The sequence below is a fragment of the Lagopus leucura genome, unplaced genomic scaffold, assembly GCF_019238085.1.
Source record: "Lagopus leucura isolate 7727_CA_CO unplaced genomic scaffold, USGS_WTPT01 Super-Scaffold_100050, whole genome shotgun sequence".
Lineage (NCBI taxonomy): Eukaryota > Metazoa > Chordata > Aves > Galliformes > Phasianidae > Lagopus > Lagopus leucura.
In genome coordinates this window covers 2303535-2324810 of record NW_024962296.1, presented here as the reverse complement: position 1 = coordinate 2324810, position 21276 = coordinate 2303535, and the positions used below count along the sequence as shown (strand labels likewise).

Here is a 21276-nt window from a genome sequence, read left to right as displayed (position 1 = left end):
GAAATAGAGGCATGGATGCGTGCTGAGCACTGTGGATATGGACGAGCACGCTCACAGGAGAGCTCGGGAAGCAGCCAGCACACTGGGGTGCACCCACACCCAGGGCCATGGAGCTGCTGTGTCTAACACAGCAAATATTTTGCCTCCATCAGCCAAGTGAGCCATTCTGTGCTCTTCTGATATGACACACAAGTTTTATGAGCTTGAAATCCCACAGACCTGGTCTTCTCCCCATCTAACCCCAGCACTGGCATCCCTGATGCTCCAGATGCTTCGTATAAACACAGATGTGCTTACTTAGCACAGCAACCCAGCAGATTTTTCTAAAGCACCAGCCTTATGGTGAGCAAGAACCAGGAAAATGTAACTCTGATTCCTAAGAGATAGGCAGATCCATGTTAGCACCCAGCAGTGACCAGCATAGGGTTGCACCAGGCAGCATCACCCCAGCACTGTGCTCTGAGCCTCCACTTGCTATCACTCCATGCTGGAAATCCCCATTCGGGGATGCAACCCCAAGCAGCAATTCGGCCTCTGCACAGCTCTCCCTGGGGGTTCCAGCACCACGTGCCCTGCTCACGGACTGGCCCTATTGCAGGAGCTCTGCACCCACAGCCAGCGCCCTGTGGCTCTGCAGGGCTGGTGCATGGGCTCGGGTGGTGCAGAACAGTGGGGACACGGCGTGGTCCAGTGCTACTGGTTGCAATGGGGCTGAGCTGTGCTGGATCCCCACATCCTCCCAGGGATCCCTCAGAGCACCCACAGCCGGGCTCCAACGTTGGAACCACTCACAGCTCACCAGAAAGGCAGAGCACAACCCCACACCAGGCCCTGCCACGTTCCTGCTCCCACAAAGCAGCCATGGAGCTTCCGCCCTCAGCTGGGGAACCCAGCACAGCCCCAAGGAGGGAAAGAGGGAGGGAGGAAAACACCCCCCATGCTCCCCCACAGCACCCTCCCTTTTGTGCCAGCATTTAATCTTGAAGCGTCGCGAGCAGCCTACGAACAAGTTATGGCTGGAAGAGAGTGGGAGGCTGAGGAGTCGGAGATTCTTCAGCAACGGAAAATGGGAAAACGGAAAGGAAAAGGGACAGAATATCCCCCGGGGGGTTATTTTCTCATGCTGTCTCTATGGGAGCTAGCACATAGCTGGCTCAGAGCAGTGGGGCACCATGCTGAGCCTAGCAGCGCTCCCAGTCCACGGAGCAGCACTGGGGCCAACAGGAGCAGAGCCGCAGGGCCCCACCACATCCCTCCTTGCAACTTTCTGCCCTCCACCTTTCTTTTTCTCGAGAGGATGATGATGTTTTAGGGTGTGCTTTTTAAAGGGACGCCCCCAGCCACCCGTTCCCAAAGCGTCACCCTACAAGCACGGCACCACCAGCTCGGCACCACGGGGCTGCACATCACTCCCGTTGCATAACGGCACTCTGCTCCCGTCCACACCCCGTACTCCACGCCAGCCCCCAAGCCTCTGGCTCCCCCTGCAGCCCCCGCCTGCCTGCACCCCCCAACCTGCAAGCAAAGCACCCACTGCACCCACCAAGCGTGCACCCCACTGTGCACCCACGCACACCCTGCATGCCTGCAACCCCACGTGCCTACACTCCTCGACTCTGCACCTACAGCCTTCTGCTCCAGCATCCTGTGCACCCGCATGTTGCCTGGCCCCACACCTGCACCCCGTGTGCCTGCACCGCTCCTGTGCCCCGAGCACACCTGCACCTATGCATACCCACCTATGCATGCTCCCGCACCCTACATGCACGTCCACGCCTCGCGCCCTTGCGCACCATGCACACCTGCACCTACGCTTTGCTCCTGCATGCCGTGCACACACACACACACATTCTGCTTGCACACCTACACCCCGTACACCTGCTCCCTATGCACACCTACGCTTTGCTCCACATCGAACCCCACCCACGCCCTGCGTGCACACCTCCTCTGGTGCTCCCGTGCCCCACACACCACCCACATACCTCCCCCCATGCACACCCGTCCGGCTGTACACATACCATAAGGCTGCACACACACCGTACCGCTGCACACACACCCGTGAGGCTGCACACACACCCGTGAGGCTGCACACACACTCGTAAGGCTGCACACACACCCGTGAGGCTGCACACACACCCGTACCGTTGCACGCACACCGTAAGGCTGCACGCACACCCCTCGTGCCGCTCCCCGCCGCCCCGCGCCGCCGGGCCCCGCGCTCTGACCTGGCTGCGGGCGGGGCGGGGGCGGGCGCGGGCCCCGGGAGCTGTCCGCCGCCGCCCGGTGCTGAAGGCGATTTAGAGGCGGCGGGGCCGGCGGCGGGCGGCGGCGGGGCCGCGGCGGCGGAGGGCGGGTGCCCGTCGGCGCCGCCGCCCTCCAGGCTGGCCTCGTTGCCCATGGCGGGCCGGGCGGGACCGCTCCTCAGCGCAGCGCCGCCTCCGCCGCCATCAGCCCCGCGCCGCCGTCGCCGCCGACCCCGTCGCCCCGCGCATGCGCCGCCACCCCCTTGCACGCGCGCGCGCCCCCGAGCCGCCGAGCGCGGGCACGCGCGGCCAATGGGCGGCCGCCCCGACGGGAGGCGGTGGGCGCGCGGGGCGCGGCCGAGGGCGGAGGAGAAAACCCCGCCCCTCCGGGCCCGGCCGCCAATCGGCGTCGCGTATGTCCCGCGGCCTCCAGGCGGTGCCCTGCGCCCCGCCGGCTCGAGGCCGAGCGACCGAACGAGCGGCGGCCGGCCGCGACGTCACGCCTCGGCGGCCAACGAGCGCCCGGCGCCGCATGAGGTTACACTCGACAGCCAATAAGCGCACGACCCCGCCGTGACGTCACGGATCGCCGCGGGATGTCACGCGGCGCGGACCGACACGCGGCTCCGCCCCTCGGAGTCACGCGCGGCTCCGGGAGGCGGCGCTCGGCCCGCCAATCAGCGCCGCCCCGCTGTGTGACGTCACGGCCGGCAGCCGCGTCCCGCCGCACGGTGATGTCACGCGGTTCCGCCCCTCCCCCCGTGACATCACGGACTGCTGGCGCCATCGCACCTCACCCCCTCCAGCCTCCTCGTTAGAGGAGCCAGCAGCAGAGCTCAGGCACTGCAGCCACAGAGGCGGGCGCCGGGAGGAAGGCAGAGGAGGCCGCTCAGTACCAATGCAGAGCAATTCTTTTATTCCCTCAACAGGTTTGCAGCCAGCCCGGCCCCCCAGCCCCCAGCAGGGGGGGATGGGAACCACGCACTGGGGCCACAACAGTGGGGTGAGGAGAGCTCCAGCCCCAGAGAGGCCACCAGCAGCACTGTGCCTTGGGCTGGCTTTGAAAGAATGACAAAAATGCCTACATTCACATTAAAAAAAAAACGTAAATTCACACAGAAGTTACAGAACACAGGCCAGGAGGAGAAAGGGCAGCAGCACGGGGCACTGTGCTTCTTCCTGAGCAGGGCAGGGGGGCACCACCACCACCACCACCCCCCCCCCCCCCCATGTCCCAGCGCAGGCTCCACATCCCAGCCCAAGGCCCAGGACACCCCAGCTTGGCACAGGTGTTGCAGCCCTGGCAGAGGGACGGGGAGCGGCCCAGCAGCAGGTACAGTGTGCCACAGCAGCACCCTGGGCCCAGCAAGATCTCCGCACTATTTACAGCACTGCACCAGGTCCCTTCTTCCCACTCGTGCCCCCCAGGCTGCAGCCAGCCAAGATCTCTTCCTGCAGCTGCAGCTCATGGCTGCGGCCCAGCAGTGCAGCTCCACCTCCAGCGACCAACAGCAGCAGCAACTACAGAGCTGCAAGCAGGCTGGAAGAGAAATCCCCATTTAAAGTTCTGCGTGGAAAGGAGAGGGGGGCTGAAAGGAGGCACGAAGCTGTCCATGCACCAGGCAGATGGTTGGGCTCCTGGCTGGCTCACTGCAGGGCCAGGCTCTGTGCAAGCACACTCAGCCCCGGTGCTCCCAGGGGCCCGAACCCTTCACTGCAGGAAAGCATCCAGGCTGGCCCGGCTGCTGCTGCTGCAGGCACGTTCAGGGGCAGCAGCTGCTGCTGGCCTGGAGACGTTCCTCTTGCTCTTCACTGCTATGGGACGGAATTCTGTAGGGCTTGTCTGAAGGTAGGGCCGTCAAGGGAAGCACACACATCAAGGCTCTGGGGACATAAGCAGCACAGGACCTGCTCCAGAGCAACCTGAGCTCTGAACCTGGGACCCAGCCACATATTTACACCCTGAGGCACTTTGGTAACACCCTTAATAACATGCTTTAACTTTCATTTTGCCCCAAAGAGATGGGCTGTTGGACTCCATCTCTGCAGGCTCCCTCCAGGAAAATTAAACTACTCAAAGAAAAGCTCCTTGAAGGTCAAGCTGGGCTCTGCCCCTACCCACAGAAGCAAATCTCAGGCACACTCCTATCCCACACTTTCCACTTCCATGCCATGCCTTAGTGCACAAAGCAATGTCAAAGCACAACCAGCAGAGTTTCAAGATCTACCCTGCATATCAGAGCTGGGATATTGGGCAGATGAAGTGACAGTAGGCAGAACCTGCAGCCTCCCAGGGCACGGTGACACTCCAGGGGCATAGATCTTAGAGTAAGGAGTTCTCCTTGCCCGTGATGGCATCGTACAAATCTTCAGAGACAAAATAAATATTAATGTTCTTAGTAAGCTCAGGTCTTTGATGCCTTTGCTGTCTCTGCTGAGCTCGGGCTTGTTCAGAATCAGATGCAGAGCAACGTGATGGTGATTCCCTGAAGGTCCCAGCCACAGTTTGGGAAGCTCTGCCCCAGGCTACCAAGCTGGCTGAGACAGGAGGAACAGAGGAGGTGCCCCCCAGCATTACTACTGCCACACAAGCTGCAGGAAAGGATACAGGCTGTATGAACTTGGTTCTGCCTCCCAAGCCATCGTATCCCATCCTCACCTAGGAGAGACAAACAAACGTGAATGGAGCAGCACAGAGCCTTGGCTACTTCTTGTCTCGGTCAGCAGAGAGCCTCACAGGCCACGTGCTCTAGGGACAGGTTACAAGCACCTGGAAACACTCAGTCCTTGTGCTAAGCCCTCACCTTCAGAAAAAGGCAGGCCCAAGGGTATTAGTGAAGTTTGAGTATCTTTCTGATGTAAGCTGAGCCTTCAAGACTGCAGCAAAGCTTCAGATTTTTTCAGTGGGACTGATACACACAAGGAAAACACCCAACACTCCAAGGAGGTGGAACTGGATACATAAGGCCATTTAATCTGCTGCCAGGTAGGGAATGACCATCTGTCATCTCCAGAGCTCTGCAGGACTGGGAGGCAGCCAGGTCGTACTCCAAGATTTACTCTCCCTACGCTGAATGTGGCAAGGTAAAAGCCTCATTGGCTTCCTCCTGTAGGGTAACCTCGGGACAGAAGAGTGCAGTGCCAGCCAAGCTCACCAACAGCACTACTCACCTTGCCCATGTTCGTGTGGGGCTGCAGCAAGCTACCCGACACGGGCTTCTTGGAGAAAACTGAGTTTCTGATGAATGCTGGCAGGAATCCCTTCAGAGTCTCGTCCTCCAGATCATCTCCCCAGTTCTGTCCCACAGAATAATGAGAAAAGCTCTTTAAGCAGCATCACCTGCTGAATGCAGTTTGTATGCGGACACTTGCACACCTTAAGGTAACAGGCAGTCCTGTAGCACATCAGGCCAAAGAACAGTAACTCCAAGCCTCCCTCTGGGGCTCGTTTGGAGCCATGCCTGGGAGGCAGGACATTGCATCCAGCAATGCCTAGGGGACAGCTGATCCACAGCCCTCGCAGGCAGAGCCCACAGTGTGTTTGCCAAGCACATCTGATGCAGGAGAATCTGCAAGCAGCACGTGCCCCCCCGCCCTCTCCTGCCCAATTCCAGGAGGCCTCTGAGGCAGCAACAGCGTCTCTAGGAGACAGTCAAGCAGAGTGCTTTGAAATATGTACTGTGGTGCAGCAGATAGGCCAACCTCCAGCTAGAGCATCTCCTGCACAGGAAAATGGGGCCTTTATCTCAAGCTTATTAATAGCAGAATTGAAGAGGTGATACAGCAAACAAGATCAGTCCTTTTACCTCCACTGTTTCCTGTAGAGCTTTCTTTGCCAGATTTACCACGGGAGGCCTGTAAGAAGCACAAGGAGCGAGTCAGCAGAGATTCATTGTTTGACTGGAGCTGGCAAGGACAGACAAGGCAAAGCAAATGACGAAAAAGGCTTGCAGTGCGACATCAGGCAGCTGGAGAGCATCTGATCTCACACAGCAGCTTCCAAAGCACAGAGACTTTCATCTCCTTTAGAAAGAAGAGGACAAACTCACTGCTTTTTATCCAGCTTCTGCTTTTTTGCAGCACTGAATGGAGATCTGCAGGGCTGATTTTCAGGGGTGTCCACATCAAAAGCGTCATCTAGGTTGATCTCATCACTGTGAGCTGGACGGCGGAGCCTCGGGTGCTGCAGTTCAACAGGAGTTGGGCTGCAAGGCCATGCAAAGCATCAGCCATCAAGAAGTTGCCACCCATCAGACAGAAGAGGAGGGGGAGCTACAAGCTACATCATTTAGTTAGCACGACAGAAGTAGGATTAAGATCTGAACCCCATTCTGTTCACAAGTTCCAGAAAGAATAACCCAAACCCCACAGTCCATAGTCAATGTCTCAAACCACTGTTCCACCTTCAAACACCACTGCTCACAGCAGCAGTCCGAGCCCAGGCAAACAGCCCAGCACACTTCTGCTCAGCACACACAACCCAGTTTGCTGTACTGGGCTCATAGTACAGATTGCCAGAAAGAGGCTCACTAAAGTATAAAGGATGCCAGACCAAGCCTTAATCATTCTGAACTCCTTTGTTTGGCGAAGATCTCCAGCCCCTGTATATCAGGGCATACTTGCTGGAAGGCCAACCCTGAGGCAACCACAAGAGAAGCTCTAGGGATATTTCCCTGGCAGGGCAGAGTGGAAGAAGTTTGTCCAAACTTCGTTCTTTCTTCCATACCAACCTGATGCAAACCCACCAAAATATGCACTTTTTCAGCAATCCAAACATTGTCTTGTCAGCAGCAAGAAAACAAAAAATACAAGCAGAAAGATGACTGTGCTATGGCAACGCCTTCCAGACCAGCATGCTCCTGCCTTCCCAGTCAGTACTTAGTTAAACTGCTGATGCCCTCAGTCTGACATGCTATTTGCTATATTTGGCCTGTACCCGAGGATGCACCGCACTGACCTCTCAAAGACCAGCCGGCTGAGCGTCTCTCTAGTTACAGATGGCACTTTCAGAGTGTCCTGCAGTATGTCTATCTTCTTCTTCAGACTCTAGAGGGAAGAGGAAAGGCAGTGAGACAAGAAAAGATTTAGCAGCCGGTCCTTCACTCCCCTCCCATAACTGAGCATTGGCCAGAGCTCAGAGGTGGGGCAGATGAAAGCAGTAAGGTGGGCAGATCCAAGCAAAACCCAGCACAGCTCCTAGCATTGCTGCTGAAGGTTGTGGCCAGCTGCCAGTTACTGCAGGCTGAGGAGCGATATTCTCACCAAGATCTCCTTGTCTGCATTCTTCAAATCCTTCTGGGTGCTCTTTAACTCCTCCTTTGTCTTCTCCAACTCTGAAACTGTTTTCTGCAGCTGCAGAATAAATAACACCAAAGCGCAGAGTGCCGATTACAACACACAGGTAAGGGAGACTATGAATCCCCATGGGAACGATGTGCTCCATGGCACACACTATTTTCCTGTTTTCGGGCTCAATTTTCCCATGGCAGTCTGCAAATCAGAGCAATCCGATTGCTGCTCATTTCCTCAAGCTGCCTGCAGAGGGATCTCCAGGGCTGTCTGCCCAGCTTAAGTCTTCCCACAGCATCTCTGCCCGACAGTACCAGCTTTTCCACGTGCTAACACTTGGTGGCTCCATCCCGAATTCCCGCAGGCCTTAACACACACCACATCACAGCATCACAAACCACAGGCCGGACGTCGGCTGTGCATCAGCAGTGCTGGCACACTGACAAGCCTGATTCAGCACGAGAGTGTGCCAGGAGCCGGAGGTTGAGAGGTGGCCTGGCACCACAACAAGGGCTTGAAGTGGGGTCAGGTGCTGGGCCAGCCCACAGAGTGGCAGCACAGTCAGCCCTCTGTCAGCCAAAGCCGAGCGCGCTGACTCGCATCCTCCTGACCCAAGTTAGTGACTGTAGTTTGGCACAGACTCGGCCACAAACAGGTCAGCTCCAGCAGCAACGCTTCTTGTAGGGAGTTAACTCACTTAGGAGCAGCTCGGTATTCCAAGAACCTCCTCCTCTGTTTGAGGGGACCATAACAGCTATGGCTAGGGAACAAAAATAGGCCAAATCCACCCACAGTCTCTCACTTTCTGAGCCTGGACTCTGGCACAACCCAGGGAACACCTGCTCCTCGGAGAGCAATGCAGGCATTTATCATGGCAACTTGCTACTGAAACAGTAATTCCCAGCCTGGGCCAACAGGGCCCAGCCAGGCTGGAGCAGGGGCAGCACAGCAGCAGGGGCATATCTCCAGCTCTGTGGCAAGACAGGGCTAAGCCCTGCTCAGCTGGTGCTGGCTCACACCTCATTTCCTCCCAGGGCCCTGACTGCAGCAGAAGGGGCTGGTGGTTGAACAAGCTCATGCTCATGCCTGGCAGGACAAAGGCAGCACTGCTTCTGGCAGTGCTTCTGCTGTGCTCCAGCCCAGGCTGGGTCTGCACATCCTACCCCAATGACATCCTCAGAGTCCACAGTGCTAATAACAGCCCATGAGCTACATACAGCATCATACTCTGCCCCAGAAACCCCTGCCTGACACTTCCATGCCAGCTGTACTGCTTAAGGAGAGCTCACTGTAGGAGGGGGTCACTGCACAGGGCTGGGAGCACAGTTTCTGACCAGGTATCACCTTTACATCTCTCATGTTCTCCTTTTACCTTACTGTTGACAGAGAATAGCTCCTTCTTCTGCTTCTCTGTCATCTCACTATAGATCTTCTGAGCCTCCTTCAAGTTCTCATATTCCCTGAAAAGAGAGAAGAATCATCATGCTGCCTTTAAAGAGGATTGAGCTAGAACTTACTAGAGGCCCTCAATTTAAAGATGTGCAACTGCAGAACCACCAAAGAAAACCCAGGACATACAAAATCCTTAAGGGAACTGAGCTAAGCATACCAAAATGAACCAATGGTGTAACAAACACCATCACACATGGCAGGGAAAAACATTTGCAGAGGATGCCATGCCTAGGAGCAGGGCATGCACAGGATTCACCAACGAAATGGAAACTGGATTCAGAAATATTACAGTTGCCAGCAGAAGAGAGAGACAAAAAACAGAGCAGCCTCTGTACTTGCAGCAAATAGAGAACTCTGCTTTAAATGACTTTACAGAGGCTTCATACCATTGGCCAAGCACATTGTTCCCAATTACACCACAGGGACACTTGCCTCATTACAGCTTTGTATCAAAGCTGCCATTATTCAGCTGCCATCAGAACAGACCCAGAGAAGCTGTGGTTGTGCTCAGCAGGACCAGAAGCGTTTCCAGGTAGGGGCTGGCAGCACTGCAGATCCCGTGTGCCAGAGCGTGGCGTGCTCAGAGCCCTTCAGGCCACAGCTGCACTGTGCAACGCAGCAGAGGGTGCAGCCCAGAGCTCCTCATCCTCCCATTTCCCCCCAGGCGTGAAAAGAGAACTGAGGGAATAATAATCACTGCATAGGTGCACTGACAGCTCTGGAGACAGTTCCCATGGTGACACGCGTGTCACTGCAGTGACAACAGGAACGGTTCAGTGTGACAGGCTCCAATCTAGGTCCCCAGGATCTGTCAGCCAAAACCTAAAGGAGGCCCAAACAGGGACGAGAGCCCCGCAGTGTCTGTGTGTCTGCTGGGACTCAGCAACACGTTCTCTTCCCACAAGCCCAGGCCAGCATGAGCAGCCCATGCCGAGCCTGAAGCACTCACTTCTTCAGTGAGACGCAATAGACTGCAAGCTGCTCCACTGCTGCCTGCCCAACTCCCATCTCTCTGATCATCTCCTCCACTTCGGGGCGCTGGCTCTGAAGCAACAACTCAATCCTGCAATAAAATAAGGAAATGTACCTTCAGCTCATGAGTCATGAACAGAGCACGGAAGAAGGCTGCAGCCCTGCTTCCCCTGGGGAGCCCACACAGGCTAAGCTCCTGGATGTAGGGCTGGCAAAGAGATGCAACCACTCTACGAGGAGGGTATCTTTGCCAGGACAGAGTAGCACTACGTGGACTAGAGAAGAGACAGCTGTACACACCCGCTACACTTGGAACTGACACACCAACTTGTAGGCCCTATACTCATACAGCTGACTTCACTCACAGGCTGGGATTTGAGCTTTGCCCCAGAACCCTCTCCAGTAATAGCAACAGCATATAGCTATGCTCGGAGGCCCGGAGACAAGGACAGTCTGCACAGAGAATCATGTCCTGCTGCTGTTCAGGGAGAGCAGTTGCCTGGAAAGAAAGCTGGGCTGAGAGCACAGCCAGGCAAAGCCTGCTAATGCAGCAGTTTGCAGCCTTACAGGGTAAGGAGGCCCAGCAGTCCCAGCACGTGGGGCTGGGAGGTGCAGCAAGCACAGCAGGACCTCTCCCTTCCTCTTGGAGAAAGGGAGAGACATGCAGCCCAGTCTGCGAGGCCCAGGATCTCACCGCTCCATGGCTTTCAGCTTGTTTCGCAGGCGGCGGGCCTCTTCCTTTGAACTTCTGTTATCCTCCTGCTGCTGCTCCAGGAATTTCATCTGTTTCTGCAGAGAAGCAAGCACACACAGACCGTCAGGAAGGCTCCAGGGATTGTTAGCAAAACATCCTGGCTTATGCGCACTGCGGGCAGCTGGGAGCATACATTGGCTCTTAATGCTATCACCACCTCAGCAGCCCAGGATTACGGAGAATTTAGCTCCTTCCCTGCTGAACCCCTAGCTCTGCTCCTTGCTAGCACAGCAGGGTCTGAGTGCTAATCGCAAGAGGAACGTGGTGCTGGAACTGCTTTGGATCCCCCTTTCTGCTGGGTGTGTTTGTGGGGCTGGGCAGCACTCCGTGCACAATACAGCAACCATGTTTTTCAAAAGTGAGGGAGTTCAAAGCAGGCAAACCTCACCAGTGCGTTCTGCTCCCTAAATAGCTGAGCCCTTTGCTTTAGCCTTCCAATTTTCCTTGCTCTTAGCTGCTTAAAGCAGAAATAGGAATGCTGCATGGGTCTCTCCCGCAGATCTCAGCTGAACCAGATGCTTAGCTGGGTGCTTCTCTCACCCACCTGGGGCGGCCACGAGTCTCTCACAGCCAGCACCTTTCCAGGCTCTCCAGCAGCAGGCAGCATTAGCAGCAAACCTCAGCTGAGCTAAGAAAACACAGAAGCCAAACAGCTGTGACAGCGTTGGGACTCTGCAGAGCTGCAGGCTCACATCTTGCTTTTCCAACTGCAGAGCCCACCTTAGGCTGCTGCTGACCAAAGATCTCCATATTCCTGACCCCTGGGCCAGATCAGAGCAGGGCCCAGTAGCAGACTTTTACATGGAGGTTCAGCAGCAGCTGGCAAAAGATGGGACCTGCTCACTGCCTGTGAGCTCGACCTGCCTCACAGCTAGTTAAGCCTCTGTATTTACTGCAGAAGTTCAGCACTTTAATCTTTAAATGATGCATGTAAGACATTGCTTGGCATTCAGCTGGGAAACACTGAACACCACAGAACAGATACCCTCAGGTCTCTACTCCTGCCCTTCTCAACTTTCATTAACAGGACTTCAGCATACTCAGGCTTTTGCAACAGACAACATAAGCAGAGTCTCTTCCTGAGATGCCAGCTAGGAATGTCAAGCATGGAGATCTTGAGCTGAGAAGCAGACACCAACTTCCACTGCCACACCTGCCTTTCTGAAGTAGGAAGCATCAATGCTATCCTGCCACCAGTACATCTGAGATTCCAGGAACAGCTTGGGAATGCCAGGCTGCCTTTAGACCCGAGAAGATTGGATCTAACCTGATGGGCAGGCAAAAAAGAGCTTGTGCTGTCCCACAGCAAGGCCCGTGTGGTGGTGACTCCTACTTTTATCTCCTGCCCTGTGACAGCTCATGTCAGGCAACCCTCATGTGGTTCCTCCAGGAGGAGCCCAGCCCTGTACGTGGTGTGCAGTAAGACAGCTCCATGCCCTACCTACAAGCTCTCCCTGGCTGCATGGCCTGGCAGGTCAAGGAGTGTGATGCAGTGCAGGCTCTCTCTACCCTACTCCCTACTAAGGGGCAGAGATTTAAGGAACTGTCTGAACTCTCTGTGCTCGCAGTGAGCTTTCAGCACACAGTACAGGCAGCCAAGCACCAAGTCAAGGCTGCACTGCTCACCACAAGACATCCCAGCCAAGAGTCTCTTGTTCTTACCCCCTTCCACTTGCTGTTTATGCACAATGCATGACTATGCACTGAGTCACTGCACGCTGAAGCACAACAGGAATATTTGATCCCTGGACTTTGCACATTACTAACCTAATCGAAGGAAAGCCCTGGCAACAGAACAGACAGGAGAGTTAGCTGGATCAAATCCCACTCAGCTAAAGCTTGCAACTCCCCCTCCATATATATCAGTTTGATTTCTCCTCTGATCAAACCAAGAAACTAATTTTCCTTGAATCCCGTCTGGCCAAAACCCATTTCAGGAGAACATTCTACCGCAGGGAGCCGGTGCTTCTGCAGCGGGGCACGGGGGCCAGTTCCCACACTCCCCTCACACCACTACCTTTACAACCAGCACTGCAGCAGCAAAGCTCAGCTAACACCCCCAGGCTGGGCTGGTGGCCCCCCAGCCCCGGCCACCCCTGCCCTGAGTGCACAGCCGTTACACACAGCCACAGGCCTGGGTTTTATGGCTCTGAATCACCCTCAGCATGGCACGCAGCCAGTACCTCCAGACTGGCGTCACTGCTCACTTTGGGTTAATAAACCCAAAAAGAAAACCCAGCTCCGCAGCCTTCCTGTTACTCAGAGACTGAAGTGGCAGGCGTCTCGAGGCACCCACCCCAAACTCCCACCAGCACAGAGCAGTGTCAATATCAGCATGGCCCGAAGGCAACCTGAACAAAATTAACATCGATTGTGCAACGGGTAGAGCCAAAATCCAGCAAGGGATGGGAAAGGTACCTTGAGGGAGGAACACAGCATCTCTGTCTCTCCCAGCACCTTCTGGAGCGACTCGATGGTGGCGTTGCGCACATCCAGGGTGTCCCGCAGCCCATCCACGATGGCCTGGCATTCCCGCTTTTCTTTCTCTAGAAGGAAAAAGAAAACCACGGCCTGGAAACCCAGCCCTCAGCAGCCCCACATACAACAGCAGTCGCACAACAAACCGGAGCTGATGGCACTCTCGGTCTCCATGCTGCTAGGAGTCGGCCAGTCCTGTAGAGACCCATTTCCCTAAATGCTGTCTGCAACTGGGCTTGTAGCAAGCAATTCCTTCTCCCAGTGCCAGCAGGCTTCAAGATTTTCTTCAGTAAAGATAACATATTCCCTTTAATAGCTTTCCAGCGCCAGTCCTGCTAGCATTAAGCTGATGTATCTTAACTCCTGCATGCTCTCCAAGCCAGGCGTGTGCAGAACTGCTCTCTGGAGTCACACTGAGCTGGAGAGCTGAGCCCTCAGCTCATCCTCCCCATGCAGAGCCTGGCGTGTGGGGCAGCCCTTTGGGGGCTGCAAACAGCCAGCCTGCTCAACAGGGACAGCAGCACTGCGTCACCACGCTACTGCACCTACCCCAGGGCACCACCAACGTGATGCACCCACCTCCCTGTGCAGGCCACCCAGCACGAGGCACGCAGCTTCGACCACCAGGGAGAAGACTGTGAAAACAGCGCCAGATTTCCATTTGTTTTGGCGAGACAAGCGAAGAACAGCTCACAAAGGAACAACCATCAGCAGCAGCTGTCAGAGCTAAGCAGGGAACAGCCAGTTCAGCTACTGGGCCACGAAGAAAAGTAACCCTCAGTGCAACTCTGGTGAGAGCAGGGTGAAGTCTTGAGCTCCTCCTGCCTTTGTCAAAATTGCCTGTGGCTCCAGTCTGACAACAGCAGGAAGTCACTCAGCACCCCTCCAAAAGGGCCATTCCTCCTTCCAAGCAATCCAGTGTCAGGTCGTGCCAACACATCCCACAGAAGTATGGCACTGCTGGACAAAAGTAAGGGAGCCACATGGGACTGAAGAAGCTCAGGAAGAACATATCCCAGCAGAAACACACAGGTGGCTGGGGAGGTGTTGAAGGAAACACATTTCTTAGTAAAGCCTTTTTTCTCTGTTGGTCTGAATAACCCTTCCTCGCCAGAGGCAGCACAGCCTGGAGCTGCCCCCCTGCACTTGCAAGGACTCCACATGAACCAGAGGAGCCTGGGCTTTCCCTTCCTCCAATCCCAGCTGCCCAGAGGCAGATGGCAGGAGTCAAATCTCCCCATGCTGCAGGAATGAGTTCTCAGCTCGTTCCAAGTGCCTCCCACTGCGCCTGCTGGGTCTGTACAGAGCTCTGCACCTCAGGAGCCATTTGCAAGCTGATAAGGGACTGGCAATTACACAGCTCTACTACAGCACGGAGCACAGAGCACATCTTTAAGAGGAGAATTTATACACAAGAACCACCAGAGAGCAGAGTGCCCATAGCAAAGGAGGCAGGAGGTGGGAACTGCTTCTTTCCAATATGAAAAGAGGATGGGACAGGGAATGTCACATCCAACCTCTACTCACCAGAAGCTGAGAAGATGAGCAGGCCTTCAAGCAGTTTTTCTTGGATAACATCCTAGCAATAATCCCAGCCACCTTCCCCAGAAGATCTGGCTCTCTACCAAGTCACTAAACTCAACCGAGCTGGCAAGAAAACGAGCCTCAGAATAGAGACGTGCAGGCTGTGCAGTGCTGCTCTCAGGCTAAGGACCGAATCCTCAACCTACTGGCTAGCTGAGTCTGTCTCGTGCAGGGAAGGCAGAGTAAAGACGACTCTCAGGGCGTGGGTGAACCCCTGGCATTCTTCAAAGATTTTTCCTTTCTGCTAGTGTGACTTTGGATTTCTGTCACTCAGACTGACATTTTCCTTTCTGCTCATGACTCATGTCCTGATGACAGGCTGCCTACAGACGATGCTCGAAAACCATCGACAAGTCTCCAGGGCTTTTGCTTTTCCTGCCTCCCTCAAACATCCTCTAAAATTAAAGATGGGAAAAATGGAAGTGCACACAGCAAGCTCCGTCTGCTCTTCAACTGACACACGTGGCACTGCAACAGCCAAACAAAAGCCAACACCTTCCCACTGCAGCTTGGGCACCACTGTAGCTGTTAGAAGGAAGAAGCCTTTGGCACGTGCAGCTGTGAGCTTCCCGGTGCTCAGACCACAGGTTTTGATTTTGGCAAGCTTACTCCAGACAGAGCTGTGCTGGACTTTCACAGCTCTTAATCAGGGAGAGAAGAAAAAAAACAAAAACAAAACAAAAAAGAAAAACCATATTTGCCTAAATTGGCAAAGGAGACCCCAGTTAGAGCTGAGCTGGGCTGACTTGTGAACTCTGGCTCTGTTATACAGGTTATACGCAGCTTTGGGCAGTCTCTCCTCAAAGACACAGCTCTGAAGAAGCTCCTCCAGCAAAACAGCTCACAGCCTGCACCATGGCCTCAGCTTCAGTGAGAGGATGCTCTGCACACTCAGCCCTCCGACCTGGACAAGCAGCTCAGGCAGGCAGGCAGGGCCCAGGGCCTGCTGGCAGCTGGAACTCACCTTTCATGGAGAGCTGAGCCTTCACCTTGTCCAGTTCATTCTGAAACGCAACACAGAAAACCCGATTAGGAAACAGCCTGCAGAGAAGCTTTCACCATATCTTCAAAGGACCCGAGAGGTTTCTCGGCAGGACATTTGCACCAGCCATGTGCTAAGAATAGCATGCATTAGCAGCAAGCACCAAGCTACAAACAAGTACCATCGCAGGGAACACAAAGAGCACCTCCAACTGGCATTCTGCGGGGAGGGAAGAGACGATCCCAGTTTTGTCTTAGCCTTGTCAACCTTGCGTTTCTCACACTGTCAGTCATCTCGTTTTAGCTGAATAATTTTGGAAGGCTCTCAGGGAAATTCAGGAAATCAGACAGGAAGAATTTTTGCAATGTTTTACCTAAACAGGGCAATAAAACAGGGATGATGCCAGACTATCTGGATCAAGAGCCACTTTGAACTGACGTGAACTTGAGCCACGTGCAGGTGGGGGGCACCAAAGCACATCCAAACATCTGAAAAGGTGGCAAAGCGTCCAGATCAAAAAGCATCGCCAGCATTCTGAGGACACTAAGTCACTGCAGTGTGAGATGCTGATATCAACTAACAGCTGAGCCAAACGGCCATAAACAGATCGCCAATGAACCCATCTGTACTGAACAGTGGTGACCTAACGTCCCCTGGGCACCCCAAAGGCCTGGGGGAGGTCAGGCATTTCTAACATCTTAATTAAGGACTGGAGAGAGGGAGCAAATAACCGTGGTTTAAATTATGGATGAAGTGATATAACCTACGAACACTGGAAAATAGCCAAAGGATGGATGGAGTTCATAAAGATAGGCAATAGATATATTTATATACATATTTATAACTCACACCACGTTACAGATAGAGGGAGGAAAGAAAAAATACCGAGAAGAGTCAACAGAAGATGACTTAAAAAGCTGTTAGAGCTGCAGAGGAAAGCACATAACAAGCCAGGCAGGAACTGCAGTGGAATAAAACCACAATAAAATGCCAACACAGTACTGAAGCCGAGCACACAAATCTGTGCAGCCTGGAATGCTACATGCAAATCTGAGCTGAGAATAGCAGTAGCAGTGACCACAGAGCTGACAGGACCAAAGCAAAGCTCTGCTCGTGACAGCAAATGAGGGAAGGAGAGCATGGGATCTAAAGCTGGGTAAGCAGAAGGGACAGAGGGTAAAGCCTAGCAGAGCTGACTTAGATTTGCCCCCAGGGGGACAACAGAGGGCTGAGGTAGAAATAGCTCTGCTGCAGGAACTATTCTGATGCAGCCTCCTCTGAGTCCTATTCAGGAACGATTAGTGAGCTCACAAGATGTGCTAATTACCATGATAGCAAAAGAAATCCTGGGCTACCGCAGGCAGCTATGTAACATTACCTCATTCATCAACTTAATCTGAAATCCCTCATCTTCCACCACTGTTCCTAAAGGCTGCTCCCAGTTTTCACTCTGATAGATGCAAGTTCCTTTGTCTCTCTGCCAGCCTGATTACAAGAGAATGCAGCCACAAGCCCTCAGCTGTCCTCCCAGGTTTCTACCCTCCCTGGCAGGTTTATAGGCAGGAACCCTCCCCTCCTGCCTCCCTTTTACCAAGCTGAACAAAGTACCCCAATCTCCTCCCTAAGATGGGCTCTCAGCTCCCTGGATACAAACAAGTAGGATGCCGGGCTCCAGCAAGCCCCGGGGCAGCGTCTCTCCCCAAAACTCACATTTCTACTCCCACAGCAGAAACATGGAGACTGTTCTGATCGCTGAGAACCATCTTTAAAAGCAGTACAGGAAAAAAAAAAACCAACCAACCAACAGGCTCAGCACTAAAAAGCTGAGATATGCTGCAGCGCTCAACCTGTGGTCTGCATCGACTCCAGGGAACCAGGATACCTTCGCAGTGTTAGCTGAAACCCACGCCTGCCAGTCAGCCAGAAGCAGAGCAGCTTCAGCTCTCATTCAACCCCAAGTATTTTGGAGCAAAAGTGAGAGTGGGGATCAGCAAAGGCTGATCACTCAGAAGATAATTTGGGTAATTCTGCATCAGAATGCCACGAGGCAATTCTTCCAAGCACTTCTAGCATAACAGATTTGTCTCTCTGGGATGACACAGCTTCACCCTCAGCTTTCTAGCACGTGGAAGCACACCCTCTCGCCTCTTGGCCTCTCCAGAGGCCAGGCTCTCATTTCAAGGCATCTGCAGGCTGCACAGCTCCAGCTGATTACACAGCTGACTGATTAGAGCAACCCTCAGAGCTGTCCGTGGGGCAGTAGCACCCTATCAGCCAACCGTGCTCCTCTCACAGAAAATACTTGGTTCTTCCCTATTACACAGTGACCTCAGCTCCCTCGTTAAAATACCAGTGCTGAAGTCTAGACAACACTGCTCTAATGGCAACAAAATAAACTTTGTAGGAGCTGTCTTGCTGCCATGCAGGTCTGCAGTCTCTTGTGAGAGGAAGAGAGCCAGGCCTTTTGCACAATCTACACGGAGGGAAAAGCTGAGGGAGCCCATCTTGGACCCCGGGGAGTGGATAAGAGGAAGGAAAAAACAGCTTTTCTAGGGCATTTTTCACCATACAGCCCATCACTGAGTCACTCATCTATTTACACTTACGAGACCCGATCTGAATGCATCCTAAAGGCAATGTTTACCTCCTTCAAGCCACTGCTTTGCATCTGAGGCGCACAGCTTCCAGTGCCCAGAGATGCTTTCTCATTTCCTCCACACGCAGATCTGGTCTCCAGTTTATTGGTGGTCTTTGAGAACAGTGCTACTGACATCACAGTCTGGCTTGCTTTATTTTAAAAACATACAGTATACATATAGCAGTTGCCATGACGATGCTAATTATGGTAATTGCTGCACATGCTGATTCTAAACACAAGAGGATACAAGCATCCCATTATACCGAGGTCAACTGATGACTTTTTTTGGAACAGATAACTCCACACATAAGGAGCCATGCATCATCCATATTAAGCAACGGAGTAGAGCGCAGAACAGCCCCTGTGCCTTAATCCCTCCTCACACACAGCTCTCCACAGCAGAGTTTGGCTCTTGGAAAACATCACTCAGCTCTTCTACTCCAGCCTGGAATTCCCATGGGGACCCAGCAGCAGCACTGCATGCTCCTGAGGGTGCAGCTTCTGACGGTTCCACTTCCTAATGTCTCTAGGAAAACCAAGTCACCATTGCTGTCCCACTTCCTTATGAGCCCGTGCAAATAAACCCACCTGTCAGGCCACAGATACCTGCAGCAGATCACTGAATTCAGCACTTTTTCTCACGTGCATTTTGGCAAAATCTCTGCAGTCACATTCCCACACAACCACTGAGAGGAGCTTTGAGACCCAGTGGAGAAGAAGCAGTTGGATACTTACTTGATTCTGCTTCAGGAGGCTTCCAGGCTAAGAACAATAAGAAAGAACAATAAAGCAGAAGAGGAGGCCTCTTGAGTCACTATCTGAGATTTGGTTGGACTAAACCAGCACATGAGAGACCGCCTCATGGCAGAGCTTAGAGTGGATCATGACAGAAAATGTGGACAGGCAGGAGACAATGAAGCGCTTTGGGTCTGAAATGTGAGCATAGCACAGCAAGCAGCAGCTCGGGAAACAGCTGGTGGCAAAGAACCAGCATTCCCAGACATGTTTCTAAGTTGCTCAGAGCACCACAGGATAGAAGAACCCCATCAAATACCTGCAAGGTCTCTGCATCCAGTGCTGTCTGCTCCTCCAGGGCAACATCAAAGAACAGCTTATTGATTATGTGTCTTTTGCTGACCTAGAGGCAGAGAGGGGAGAGGTTGACTGGCACACACAGGAAGAAACAGTACATATAGAAGATGCACGCAGGGGAAGAAGGTGGCACCTTGCCACAAGGCCACAGGAGGAACGTCAGTCCACGTGCAACGCCATCCCTGGCAATATCCTGCTTCTGCTCAGCAGCACAACTGCAGGCCCCCCACTCAGTTTTGGGAGCACGACTCCAGCCAAGCTCCCGAGCTGCAGCAGAAAGATTCAGGCACTTCTGAATCGAGCGCAGTCTGTTCTCTGGCAGCTAAGGCCCAAGCAGCTGACGCTGAGCTAACACGATGCCAAATCCAAAGACAGAAGTACGTGCTGCTTTCTGCAGGCAGAAGGTGCTGTAATTGAATTTGATAGCTCTCCACACCTCCCCCATGCAGTTACAGCTTTGTGTTTTAAGTATTATATACAGTCATGACACCAGCTAATTGCATAGTTACTGCTACATAAGATGTTATTTCGCGATAACTCCATGGTAACCCAGAGATGTAAGCGGCAGTGAAGAACACAGGGAATCAACAAGTCAGGGAAGGAACAAGGGCCGAGACCTTGAGAGGAAAAAAAGCACGAGCACAGAGCAAGTCCCAGCAACAGCAAGCTGGAAGCCTGCACCAGACCCCTCCTTCAGCTGCACGCACCAAGCCCTGCGAGGCCGATAACACAGCAGCCTCCAGAGAAGCGCAGCTCCTCCCTTGCCAGCACAGCACATCCTCAACGAGAGCCAGGACTCGGTGCTAAGAAGCACGGCAGTAGTTTGTCTGCCTGACAGCATCCCCACAAAACGCCGCTCTGAGGGCCCGGGGTTTCCTTCCTGCCCTCCCCAGCGTTACACCAAGCAGCGAAGGCTCCGGCACAGATATCAGCAGGGCACGCTCGCCTCCATCCGCCCTCCCCTCATCCCCCAGGCCCGGGGCTCCAGGCCGGAGGCTCCAGCAACGCGCGGTGCCATAGAAACGCGGCGCCGACAGCGAGGGCGGTACCTGGATCCTGCACTGCGGGCAGGTGCGGCTGGGCGCCGTGTCGAACCACTGGAACAGGCTGCGGAGGGAGAGGGAAACGGCCGCTCAGACCGACACCGCCCGCGGGCCGAGCCGCAGCCGAGGGGAAGGCCGCACCCCGGCTCGGCACCGCGGCCTGAGGAAGAGGCGGCTCCCCTCGCCCGCCCGCCGCTCACCATGCCCGATGGAACGTGTGCCCGCACGGCACGGCGGCCACGTCGCGCGCGTTGTCGAAGAAGTCGGAGCAAATGGTGCAGTGCGCGCGGATCGGCATGGCGGGACCGGCAGCGCCAGGCCGCGCGGCGCCGCGCGATTCAAACCCGGCCGCCCGGCCGCCGCTTCCGGTCCAGGCCGGAAGCGACGTCACGGGACCCGCGCTCGTCCCGCTCCCCGCGGGGCTGGTCCCGCTGGCTGCCGTGCCGCGCCCCTGCTGCAGGGCGCCGCGAGTCCGCCCGACGGCCGAGCCCGGCTACGCTCCGAGGGCACGGCGAGCCGAGCCCGGCCCCGCGCGGCCCGTGTAGCGTCCCGCCCTCGACCCGGCGTCCTTGAGCCCGGCCCGCCCCGCCCTCGCCCACCCCGGCCCTCCCGGGCGGCGACCCCTCACGGAGGCGGGCGGGCGGCGCTGCTGCTTTCTCAGTTTGCCCTCGGCGGGTCTTTATTTGCCAGAGATAGAGGCCGCGGGGCGCGGCATGCAGCGGCCCGGGGCGGGGGGGGAAGCGGGAACG

General features: G+C 54.8%; 2 protein-coding genes across 2 annotated transcripts in view; both read right to left on the bottom strand.

The window, feature by feature from the left end:
* BSN (bassoon presynaptic cytomatrix protein) overlaps positions 1 to 2398 on the bottom strand; it is a 53578-nt gene extending 51180 nt beyond the window's left edge. The window contains exon 1 of the mRNA XM_042885433.1: positions 2226 to 2398. Within this exon, the coding sequence (XP_042741367.1) occupies positions 2226 to 2398 (173 nt within the window). The remainder of the gene's footprint in view (positions 1 to 2225) is intronic.
* A 1081-nt stretch (positions 2399 to 3479) lies between these two features.
* Positions 3480 to 20826, bottom strand: LOC122187707 (TRAF interacting protein). The gene is made up of 15 exons (XM_042885468.1): positions 20728 to 20826; positions 20534 to 20591; positions 19447 to 19530; positions 15737 to 15776; positions 13129 to 13256; positions 10651 to 10745; positions 9934 to 10047; positions 8905 to 8992; positions 7506 to 7595; positions 7201 to 7289; positions 6293 to 6448; positions 6050 to 6098; positions 5415 to 5540; positions 4852 to 4902; positions 3480 to 4086 (listed from the first exon to the last, which is right to left on the bottom strand). Exons 1-15 carry the CDS (start codon positions 20823 to 20825, stop codon positions 3955 to 3957), a joined length of 1398 nt encoding a protein of 465 aa, XP_042741402.1. The 5' UTR covers position 20826; the 3' UTR covers positions 3480 to 3954.
* Between the last annotated feature and the right edge of the window lie 450 nt (positions 20827 to 21276).